The sequence below is a fragment of the Myotis yumanensis genome, unplaced genomic scaffold, assembly GCF_028538775.1.
Source record: "Myotis yumanensis isolate MYYU_CA2020_CCGP unplaced genomic scaffold, mMyoYum1.0.hap1 SCAF_1, whole genome shotgun sequence".
Taxonomy (NCBI): Eukaryota; Metazoa; Chordata; class Mammalia; order Chiroptera; family Vespertilionidae; genus Myotis; species Myotis yumanensis.
Window position 1 is genome coordinate 227,880,302 of NW_027223752.1, and position 12,290 is coordinate 227,892,591.

Genomic DNA, 12,290 nt, shown 5'->3' on the forward strand with positions numbered 1-12,290 from the left:
GCCTGAAGCACCTTCCTATTCACAGGAACCAATCCTATATTCCCTTTGTGTTTAATCTGGTTGCAGTTGTGCTTCTGTCACTTTCACCTACAATAGTTTTGACAAACATAGGAGTTTGATAGAATTCCATGGTGTTCTGATGAGGGACCTAAGAAATAAGTGACCCTTGACTCTCTTTTCAGTGTTACTGTGGGGAGGAGAGGAGGAGGATGGATACACAAAACAAAGAGGAGAAAAAAGCAAAAATATTCTTAGAGGGCTGAGTAACCAAGAACCCCTGAGATCCTCAAGGAAAGGTTAGGCACAGCACTGGACAGAGCCCTCCACAGAATCTCCCTCTCTCCTAAGAGTCTTTATAAAGGGCAGGGCAAAAGCAGGTTCACAGATGTGAGTACAGGCAACACAAAGTGTGTTATTGTCTTATTATTTATTAATTACCAAATTACTTTCCAATCAAACAACTGTAAACCTACTTTTGACCCACCTTGCACATTGCCCCATTTGTTTCCAGACAGGTTGTTTTGATTATATTTTCCCATCAGAATGGACTGAGTTTTATATAATGAAGATTAGGGAAGCTAATTAAGTGGATTTAGAACTTAATATATAGAATTTTTACAGCCAAGCAGGCTTCAATTAGATGAGTAACTTTGCCTGATTCAGAGCAGACTCTAGCAGTGAGGGCATCAAATATTCAAATAGTTCTAAGAGGTAAGTGCACATGTGAGAATTTTCAATGCAAAGTGAACTGAGCTAAGAGTTGACTTCATAAATAAAGATGTTGCTTAAGTTTCCTTAGAACAATTCGATTGTGGTTATTTGTTATCAGGAGGAGACACCTTAATAAAGGGAGAAATATTATCCATTGTTTGGATCATTCATTCATTCATTTATTTCTTCATTCATCTATTCATTGAGCAAACACTTATGGAGTGCCTATTGCATGTCAGGCACTGTTCAGGGCTGGGGACACAGTAATAAACAAGACAAAAGATTTCCCTGAATGGACCACACCTCTCAGGTGGATTGAACTGAACTTAGAATCTCCATGTATTAATCTGTATCGTGATGGGTGTTCACTTGCAAAGGATGAGAACAATTGGGGTCATTACCTGGACAAATGGAACTGTGCAAGTCAGACCTTGTGGAGAGAATGGACATACTTCCTCCCCAATTTTCTGCATAATTGCTTCAATTCTCCATTTTGCCTTGCTAGTAGAACTGTCTAGGAATCGGCTAAGAATGTTCACAGCACTGTTTGTGGAGGAATTTAGAAATCTGGAGATGAAAGGAGCTGATATATTTATAATTGTAATGTAGTGTTACTACAGATGAAATGCTTTTGTAATTTATAATGTTTATAATGACAGGTTAGCATTACACAGGATGTTTTTCCCAGTGATTTATTCCATGCATTACTTCTTTACCTTTCCCATGTTACCAGAATGGCAGGGGTGATTATTGGTCTCTCAATGTTGCAGGTAGGGAAACAGAGATATTCAGTGAGTGACTTGTTCGCATCATAACTCATGACCAGGTTAATCAGAAAGTCTGATTACAGGTTTACAGGGGAACCAATCACTCCTGCAAAGTTTTCCCAGCTCTCTGGTTCAGGCTTTCACATGAACATAGGGTATAACCCTGACACACATTCATTTAACCTCATTAGGTTTCAGCTTCATTGTCTGGAATATGAGACAACTAGAGGCCCGGTGCCCGGGGGTCCCCTCAGCCCGACCTGCACCCTCTCCAATCCAGGACCCCTTCGGGGGTGTCCGACTGCCGGTTTAGGCCCAACCTGCCTGCCTGCCTGATCACCTCCAACCGCTCTCCCCTGCCTGCCTGATTGCCACTAACCGCTCTGCCTGCCTGCCTGATCGCCCTTAACTGCTCTCCCCTGCTGGCCTGATGGCTCTCCCCTGTCGGCCTGATCACCCCTAACCCCCTCTGCCTCGGCCCCACGACCATGGCTTTGTCCAGAAGACATCTGGTCTATCCCGTCTAATTAGCATATTACCCTTTTATTAGTATAGATGAGCGAGATTCAGGTTCAACTAACTTTCAATAGGCACCTATTGTGTGCAAATCATGTGTTCAATGCTTCTGATGCTACCATATTTAATTGAATTACATTTTAAATTAAATCTCACAACAAATGAAGAAACCTAGGCACTAAGAAGTTAAGTACCTTGCCTAAGGTGACCCAGCTAAAGATAGTCAATACATTAATCCAGACATCCCAACTGCAAAACCCAATGCTTTTTTCTACTTTAGTACTTTTCTTTATATTTTAGCATACTATAAAGTTACAGACAGCTATGCATGCACTGTGATTTGTTGAAATATAAACTAAAACTATCCCATTATCCAAAATCCATGTAATATGAATGATATAATTAATATAACCAAATTAAAAAATTTGATTAAGTTTATTTAACCAAGTTGTTTATGATTTAATAATGTTTGAGTCTTCTAAGTGATACATAAGGGTGTTAAAATATATTATAGAAATTTAACAAGAGAGTCAATGTTTTATTAACATACTGATTCAGAGATTGACTCAAAGTGGTAATTACTTTGTTGTGACAGGTATAATTTCAAATATACCTTCCATTCTATTCAGCTCAACAAATGGATTTTGATGTTAACTGACAAGAAGAAAGAAAAGTGACTGTTTTATTTTATTTTTAAGCATTGCTTTAATATATTTGTATTGATTTCAGAGAGGAAGGGAGAGAGAGAGAAAGATAGAAACATCAATGAGAGAGAATCATTGATTGGCTGCCTCCTGCATGTCCTTGTCTGGGGAATGAGCCCATAACCTGGTATGTGCCCTGACCAGGAATTGAACCCTGACCTCTCAGGTTCATAGGTTGATGCTCAACCGCTGAGTCATGCCGGCCAGGCTTGTTTTATTTTTTTTTAATTTAGATAGAAATTTCATGAGTAGCCTATCTGCTACTATGCCTATCATTAAAAGTTATTAGTTGGTTGATAGATTTTAACAGTTTTAGTTGGTACATAGCACTAAAACTTATAATAACATAGCTGATATAATATGATTAATTATATTTGGGAAATAGATACTCAGGAAATACTGCTATTTGGGGAAGTTATCTATATTTCTGATATGGATTATATTTCTAAATTTCCCAGAAGTCTGTTGTTTCATCTGTCACCTAACGTGTTAAATGTATAACTTTAAAATATTTAATTTTGCTACAAAATAATAGAAAAAAGGAAGAAGAGATGACATTAAGTAGAGAGGCAAATGGCTTGTGAGACATGGCAGACATAAAAGAGAAAGAATACATGTGAGGTAAACAGATAAAAATGATGGGACAAAGGTAAAAATTACTTCTAGGTAGAAAAGGATGGAAAAAGTCTATTGCAAATATTTGTGATTCACTAAGTATGAGCATGGCACATGAGACACTCAATAATTAATGGGCTGAACATCAGCTATCCATGGGTGACATCCAATATGGCTCAGCATGTCCTTTGTCCAAGAAGCACAAATAACATTTACAGTTGGTTACCAGGTGTTCTAATTGTGGACAGGCACAATTATCCCAGCATCTCTCTAATAAAGCAAGCAAGATGTTGGCCCCAGATATCCTAAACCTGTTGAGCCATCTTGCTTAAACCTCAACTCTGGTCCTTGTAACCACACCCAGCAGTGGGAAGTTTGATGTGTCTGAGTTAGAAGAGACACAGACCGATGGAGTAACTCGGACAGTTCATAAAAACATAGTGTGACCCAATATTCAGGTGGTGTGATCTGTCATCTGGTTGCTTCCTGTCCATTGTGAGTTAACCTTATGCTGATTCTCACCATATATTTTAAGTGTATATAATAAGCTGTGTGATTGGAGCATCTTAATTTGGAGTGTGAGCCTCCCTGTTCTGCAACCTCTGTGCTAAAATGCCTGGTCCTGTACTTGGAGGCAACAGTTACATCAACGTAATTCCCCACGTGGCACTGCTGGCCAATTTTAGCCTCATTTTTCTTCTTTATATTTACAATGGATGATAATTACATTGCAATGGGTAAGGGGTATGCCATTTCAGAAGGACATCTGGTCACCTAAAAAGAGCATTTAACTGTCACGGGGATACATTTCAGGAATTGTCTGGCAGCGGCAGATAAACAAAAGAAGAATTCATGGTTCCGCAGGATAAAATCCAAGCTCTTAGAAGCTGGTTCCAATTCAAACTCTCATTCTGAAAGGTGAGATTTAGTGGCATGTCAAAGGTCACTATTTCTACTAACGAGTCAGCCAGCACAGAAGCTGAGCTGTCTACAGAGGCTCAGGGGTTATTTGAGACACTATGGCTGTTCCTCTCTGGGTCCTGGATAATGACCAAGCACACACGCTAGCACATACTATGTAATGACTAAAAATAGAAAGTCCAGCTGTCACAATTAATAGATTAACATTAAATGATGAGGGGAAAAAAACACCCACACCCACAGAGAATTTCTGTGTATTAACAGGGTACCTGGAAGTGTCACTGAGACATTTCAAGTGCTAAACATTGCTGTTCTTTTTCCTGTTAATTTCATCATGAAGATCCATAGTTCCATTTGCTTCTAGAAGACTAAACTTTAGTCAATCTTCTCATGTTAGTTTATTTTAGCTGGGAGTTTATGAACAGTTATCCAAAATATTTAATTCAAAAAAGCTTTTACTCACCTGCTAATATATATGAACTGGGTTAGATATTTGGAACACAATGGTTAGTTAGTAAGATTTAAATTATGTTAATCAACAAACACGTTGGACGTCTTTCTCTGTGCCAGGCACACTGTTTTAGGCACCCAAATACTGCAGCAGCAGTGACTTAAAATAAAGAATATTAACTATTAATAAAAATAAGTCCAAAGCCTCGGTGGACAGCTCACCTATGACCTCTGTGATACAAATGGTTTTTGTCTTCACATTTCCTCTTCATAATTTGGAATTTTCCTTTGGGCTTTTTGCCTTGTGGTCATAAAACACCTGTTTCAGCTTCAGGTATCTTGTCCTCACAATACCGTCCCTAAGCAAGATGAATGAGGAGGTGAGAGAGATCTCTTACAATTCTCTTTTTATCACAAAAACAACTTCTATCCTAAGGCTTCCCAGCAGAATTCCCCCTTGGATGGGTATTGATGATAGAAATTTCTGTGATGTTGAAACCGTTCCATCATGTGTGCTGTCCAAAACAGTATCTTCCAGCAAGCACTGGAATTGTGGCTAGTGTGTCTAAGGAGCTGAATTTTTAGTTTTATTTAATTGAAATGGAAACACATGTATCTCGTGTCTACCCTATTGGACAGTGCGGCCTTTGCTTCTTTTTGGCTAGAACTAGGTTATAGCCACCAATCGTTGGGAGGGAAGCCGGAGGATAATTAGCTTTTACAGTCTCCGAGGGAGAAAAAGTTTAGGAATGGCCATTGGGCAGCATCCAACAGTGTCTGCCAGAAAAAGTAAACAAGAGAGAGTATCATAGAGCTGGTATTGCAGTGGGGGAGGCCAACAACACGAAGATGTGAATACATTTAAAAAGGTAGCTACCTTCAGGTCCGAACAAGTCATGTTATCTAAACTCAGTCTAGATAATTGGTCTAGATTCTATAGTAACATAATAGGACCTGACTGAAGGTGGGAGGGAGTCATTTAAGAAGGGGGTCGGGAAAAGCCTCCAGAGCTCAAAGTCTGGTAGAGAGAAGAAAGAACACGAGCATATAAAAGAATATGTTCATATACAGGGTGGCATACATGCCTATGCACACACATTTATTACATAGCTACTTATGCACGCAGTGAATACAATGTCTGTATTAGGAAGAAAAACAAAGCAACTCTGAGTGTTTCCCTGGGATCTCCCACAAGCCTCACACGACATAGCAAGACGGGATCTGCAGTACAGAGGCTCTGGACTGTGGCCCATCTGCCATCCCTGCAGCAGCAGGTGATGCAATACAGCTTTACTGGATTGTGTACACGGATATGGTTAACCAGCAATTTCTCAAACAGTTTCTATAGGGTGTTGGGACGTGGGGCCATCACAAACACAGAAAAACTTAGAAAGGACCTGCTATGTCCTATAATTTCAAATGCTATAATGTTCTTGACGCCTGAGGGAGGAGCAGCAGCAGATAGACCAGTCCTTCAAGAGGCTGTCAGGGCTGGGTGGCTTAATTAAAGTAAGAGTTCGGTGTGACTGAGCCTAAGTGACAGTAAACTTCAGACCGTATCGTCCTCTGAGAGCTTTGTACGTGTGGAAAGGACTGCTTGCCGTGTCTTAGGAACCCACGTTTGCACAGAATGATAATAATTGTGGGTTGTGTGCATTCAAAGGACTACAGTGCTGAAAGATACACTTTCTAAAGCCCTTTCCAGCTTAAACATACCACCTGTTGTGATCTATAATGATTTTTATTTTCAAAGAGAGTATGAGTGAGTGATTTCTATGCACGAATGACTGAAATTATTCACATAATAAAACATTTCCTCCATATTTCTCTTTGGAGTCATGGTAACACCTGAGATAACTCTTTTCCTAATAATTCTGTACTTAGATAACTTTCTCACCTGTGAAGTAGAATGATGCTATGTACCAAGTTGATGTTATTATTTGGTAAACGAAGTACAAAAGAGACATGCATGCTTATTTCAGCTATAGGCTGAAATAGACTTTGTGGAAACAGTCACAGATGCTAAGTTCATATGAGAATTTGTGGCCATGACAATAGTAACATAGCTATTATAATCTCCATATTGCTACAATAAGAGGCTTTTATCTTTATAAAGAAAATAAATGATGATGATGATGATGATTTTGTTAGGCAATAACAATTCTTTTAAGTAAATTCAAGAGAAATGTGACCAATTTCAGCCACTTAAGGCAAAAGCACCAGTTTGCCTGGTAAGTTTACTAATAGATTTGAAGTTACCTAATGGTGGTGAAGGTCTCCCACTTTTTCTATCCATCAGTATCCAGACCTACAGCGTTCAATGTGGTAGCCACTAGGCACCTTGGCTATTTAGATTCAAATTTACATTCATGAAAATCAAATAAAATGAGAAGTTATTTTCTTACCTCACTCAAGCTTTGTTTGCAGTGTTAGACAGACACCCATAGTCACCATCCTGAACAGCCCAGGCCTAGAACATTTTTATCACAGGACATGCAATTAGCGAGGACACTGTTAGGTTTACATAGCTGAATCTAAAAACTGTTTGTCAAATGAAGTGCTATTTAAAGTTAATGCCGCCCTAAACGGTTTGGCTCAGGGGATAGAGCGTCGGCCTGCGGACTGAAGGGTCCCAGGTTCGATTCTGGTCAAGGGCATGTACCTTGGTTGCGGGCACATTCCCAGTAGGGGGTGTGCAGGAGGCGGCTGATCGATGTTTCTCTCTCATCGATGTTTCTAACTCTCTATCCCTCTCCTTCCTCTCTGTAAGAAATCAATAAAATATATTTAAAAAAAATAAAGTTAATGCCACAGTGTACATTAAATGAAGGCCATTTACCTACTACCGTGAAAGTTCTAGTCATATGAACAGGTTCCTGGGAATTGGTCCCTAAGGTAAACTATGTAGGGGCCTTAGGTAGTACTGGCCTTGAACCCTGGCTCCCGCCCAGCAAGAAAAGCCCTGCCCTGGGCTCTGCATTTCCTAGGGCAGCATCCTAGCTCTCCCCTCCAAGGGGTGAAAAATCTCCAGGGCCAAGGGACATGTACTTCAAGAGCCTCCGTTCCCTTCCTACTTCTAGACCTTGTCCAAGGTACCCAGGACTCTGCACACACACCTTGCCTAACAGGTTGTTATGAAGGTATATTTCCCAAGGCAGGAGAATAAAATATACATGGTGTTCCCCCAAAATGTATTCACCCTTTAACAGCTCGTAGCTTAATTTTGAAAACGAAATGTATCTTAATAAACACTGTCTTTATAATTATTCAAAGTGCGTGTATATATCTGTGGAGGACACCCTATATTTTACTTGTTAGTTTAATGCACTCCTTGTAAATATATAAACACAGGGTATGTGAGCCCTGGTCTGCAAACGATGAGGCGGGTCAGGCAGCTGGGGTTGCTTGGCTAGTTTGCTCACTATTACGCTAACTGATCACAGCTGACAGCACTGGATCTCACAGGGAAATTTCTCTCAAAGAGCTGCTGGTCCAGGGAGGCCCCATGCACCCTTTGCAGGGACCAAAGCCAGAGTTGCTGAAGGCCAGCACGTGAGAGCGCGCACTCTCCTGGCGCGAACCTGTTCCCAGCTCTGGTGTATTTGGGACAAATGAGATGACTTACCCTGTGGCATGAGAAGGCTTGAAACCCCTTCCCAGGGAGTGAGGTGGGAAGGCGATTCCTTTGGAGATGGTTGGTTTGGGACACTTTTCCTGGCCTCTCCTTTCTCCCAGGAAATTCAGCCCCGCCCTGCGCCCTCACTCTGGCCAGGCCCGGGCTCCTTGGGCTCCAATGGGCGGCCCCCAGGGGCGCACAGGGCGGCTTTGTCTGGAGGGCGGCGATGGAGGAGGGACGCCTGTGAAGGTGGCCACCCTGGCTGGAGTTGGGACTAGAACTTTCTCCCGCCTTCTGCACTAGTTACCACGCTCCCTCGGGGCCCCCCTAACTCCTGCCCTGAGGCCGAGGTGGGGTCGGGCCCCAGGGCGGGTGGGCGGGGCAGGGCCGGGAGCGCGCGCTCCTTCCCGGAGCCGCGGGCGGCGGGCGGCGCGGGGAGAGGCGGAGACCCGAGGAGGCGGTGGCGGCGGCGGAGGAGGAGGCGGGCGGGGAGGGGCGCCACGGGCAGCGGCCGGGCTTGGCGGCGGCAACGTTGGAGGAAGCGGCGCTCCCTCCGGGCTGTCGAGCGGCGCCGGGACCCGCGCTGCCGTGACCCCGCGGCTCCCGGAGGCCGATCGCGGCCGCAGCGGACAAAGGATCATGCCGGCGCCGAGGAGGGCCCGTCCTCCGGCCGCCACGAGGCTCCGGGCGCCGCCGGGCCCGCGCCGCGTCCCCGCCATCCCGGGCGCCGGGCCCCGCTAGGCCAGCGCTCCCCGCTCGGTCCGCAGGCCCCGGCCCGCAGCATGGAGCCGCCCGGGCGCCGGCGGGGCCGCCCTCCGCCGCCGCCGCTGCTGCCGATCGCGCTGCTGGCGCTGCTGGGAGGCGCCGCGGCGCTGCCCCCGGGCTGCAAGCACGACGGGCGGCCGCGAGTGGCCGGCAGGGCGGCGGGGGCCGCCGAGGGCAAGGTGGTGTGCAGCAGCCTGGAGCTCGCGCAGGTCCTGCCCCCGGACACGCTGCCCAACCGCACGGTCACCCTGTGAGTAGCCCCGGCTCCCGGCCTCGCCCTCCCGTGCTTTCCGGTGGCGCCGCCCCGCTCCCCGCGCAACTTCGGAGCGGGGTCCGGCCGGCACCGCGCGCCTTTGTGTGAATGGAGCCGCAGCCGGGGTGCTGCTGGGCGGCGGGCTGGGCTGGGGCGCCCGGCGGGGGAAGGCTAGAGACTCTGCCTCCGAGCCGGCTTCTGGCTCCGCTAGTTTGCAAAGTAAAAGTTTTCAGGTTCCCAGGCGCGCCCCGCGCGGTCGGGGCGCAGCGGTCCCGTCGCGGTGCCACGTGAGGATGCGAGTAAACATGCAGTTGGCAGAGTTGCCGCTCATTCATCCTGTGCTCGGGGCTTCCAGAAAACCGCGCTGGATTCCAAGCGCCAGCCCCGCGCTCTGTGCACAAGTTACACCCAGATGCTAGTTTCCAGCGCAACAAAACGATATTAAACCACACCAGACTCGGGACGCCTCTGCGTGCGGTCCCCCAACCCCCAGGCGGTTGCCTTGCCTTTTGCTGGCCTCGTTTTGTGAGAGTAAAAGAGCCCCTTTTACAACTGTTAGTAAGGGCTAGAAACATATTGGAGATGAAGTCTTGCCATGTGCAGCCCCGTTTTTGTGTGTGAGAGCTCAGATTTAAAAGCCGAGAACTCTGGATTTGAACACTGTGGGTTTGTTAACCTTCCAACTCGAGGGATTGGTTGTCGGATTGAGTTGCCACCTGGAAGGAAAAGTTGTTGGTCTCCTAAGTCAGTGTGTGCTGAGATTCACGGCCCAGTCGTGCAAGCGTGGTTCTGCGGATTCCAGTGGAACAGTCCTCTTGATTGTATTTTCCGAACCGTGAATTGGTTTGGAAAAGCTTTCAAGTGTTCCCAGGGGATCTTTTATTGGAGGGAAATACGAGTTTTCTCAGCTCTGTGTCCCCCTATATGGTTTCAAATGGTCTTTTCAAAACAAAACAAAACAGAACACAAAACCAAGGCTGCCACTATAAATACATGAAGGCCAGGGGAGCAGCATGACCCATGAAAAACTTAAAATATGGTTTTAAATTTAACCCAAATTCAGCAGGATATTAGGTAAGATAAGTATAAATTGCATCACTAACACCTTTGGTCTTCATTTCTGTTTGTTTGGATTAGGAAAGGTTTAACACTGATAAGAGAGAGAGAGAGAGAGAGAGAGTGAGAGAGAGTGTGTGTGTGTGTGTGTGTGTTTATGGAGGTATAAAAGTGGGTAAAATAGTTTTTGTTTTGTTTGACTCCTTTACCAACACTTGACCATTTGGTAGTGGCAGCAGCTGTATTTTTTTCTTAGCCCGATTCTTTGAAATGGAAATTTTTCGGGGTATGGGGCCTTAATTACAGTCTTGAGCCAACTGGAGAAAACCCCACTCATCCTACATTTGGGTTGTGGATCAGTGTTACTTAAGCTGATTTGAGTTTAAGTTGAGTTTTTCTGAAATGTCAGCTGTTCCAGCTGGAATGATTTGCTATTTGTAAGTTGTTGATATTACTTTGCAGAAAGAAAAAAAAAATATAATGTTGTAGAAAACCACTTTGCAGCATAGTATCAGTTCAACTGTTTCACTAAGTTTCTTATGAGCTGTTGAAAATATAAGTGCTTTTCAAATGTCATTTTAATACATTTTTTTACACCTGAAAGTTTAGATGAAATTCATACAATTTTTTAGTGAATGGCAAGAACTTGTAACTTGTAACTTATTTTAGGATCAAATAAAGCGGATGTTCTGGATGAAGTTGGTTCAAGGTGTTCTGGAGCTGGTGGAAGGTCTTCGGGGCCAGTTCCTTCATCTCTACTAGGGAATCAATCAGAGGGAACCTGTGGATAACTCACTTGCCCAGGCGCTCAGAGTGAATGAACACAGGGTGGAGGGGGTTGGGGGGGGAGGGGGCAGGGGAGAGGGGTTATGTCCCAGGTGCTCTTCCTGCAGCTACCATGATGAATTTTGGACTAGGTGTTAGTTTCCCAGTTAGGGCGGTGGTAAATTACCACAAACTCCTAGCTTAAAATAAATTTCTTCTCATGGTTCTGGAAGCCCAAAATCAAGGTGTCAGCAGTGCCACGATCCTTCCAAAACCCCTCTGAGGATCCTTGCTTCAGAACCTCATTAGATTCTGGCAAATCCACCCCAGTCTCCGCCTCTGTCCCCACGTGGCCTTCTTCCCTCTCTGTCTCAAATACTCTCCTTTCTCTTATGAGGACACCAGCTGTTGAATTTAGGGTCCACCCTAAGTCCAGGACTCGAGATTCAGAACTTAGTTACATCTGCAGAGACTGTTTCCAAATGAGGTCACCTTCAAAGTTACCAGAAGTTAGGACTTGAACATACCTTTTTGGTGTCCACTGTGCAAGTCAGTGCAGAATATAAATATCAGCAGAGTCTTTCTTCACCAGGAACTTGGGGAGGTATTTGGGGAGAAAGACTCATGAAGAAGACTCAGAACATATGGTAAATGTTCTACTATTGGGGTGCACATGTAGCAAAAGAAATCCAGGGCAGGGCAGGGCAGCCAAGACCTCTTTGCAGGATGGGATGGAGGATCTGAGGATCCTGATCCAGTTTGAGGAAGATGAGAAAGATAATTGTAGAGGAAATGGTGAGGGGAGGACATGAGGGCATGGAAGGTTGGCCACCCCAGCACGCCCCCTGCTTGGAGAGAGCAGTGTGGCTTGTGATGCTATGGATGCTGTGCCTTTGATGTTGCTGGGATGTCAGTGGCAAGTGTCCACTGCCCACTGGTCAGAGAGGAGGCAGGAGGGACCAGTGAGAACCAGTAGGCTCTCTGGTTTGCGTTTTAATCTCTTAGGTGTGGCCAGCTGTTTTCAGTGGAAAATGGATGGGAATCGAGAGGATGGCAAGGATAAGATAGAATTAATTTATGTATTTTCATAATGAAAAATAAGACTATTTCCACAGAGCGGATGAACTGGACTTAAACGTAGCCTGAAGTGC

General features: G+C 44.9%; 1 protein-coding gene and 1 long non-coding RNA gene across 2 annotated transcripts in view; one reads left to right on the forward strand and one right to left on the reverse strand.

Moving 5' to 3' along the window:
• LOC139007478 (uncharacterized) overlaps positions 1-8,382 on the reverse strand; it is a 28,082-nt gene extending 19,700 nt beyond the window's left edge. Inside the window, exons 1-3 of the long non-coding RNA XR_011470858.1 lie at positions 8,310-8,382; positions 7,090-7,154; positions 4,907-5,043 (exon numbers count right to left, since the gene is read on the reverse strand). This is a non-coding gene — a long non-coding RNA (uncharacterized lncRNA). The remainder of the gene's footprint in view (positions 1-4,906; positions 5,044-7,089; positions 7,155-8,309) is intronic.
• A 439-nt stretch (positions 8,383-8,821) lies between these two features.
• Positions 8,822-12,290, forward strand: part of ADGRA3 (adhesion G protein-coupled receptor A3) — a 110,261-nt gene continuing 106,792 nt past the window's right edge. The window contains exon 1 of the mRNA XM_070398665.1: positions 8,822-9,315. Coding sequence (XP_070254766.1) covers positions 9,083-9,315 — 233 coding nt within the window. The 5' untranslated portion in view covers positions 8,822-9,082. The remainder of the gene's footprint in view (positions 9,316-12,290) is intronic.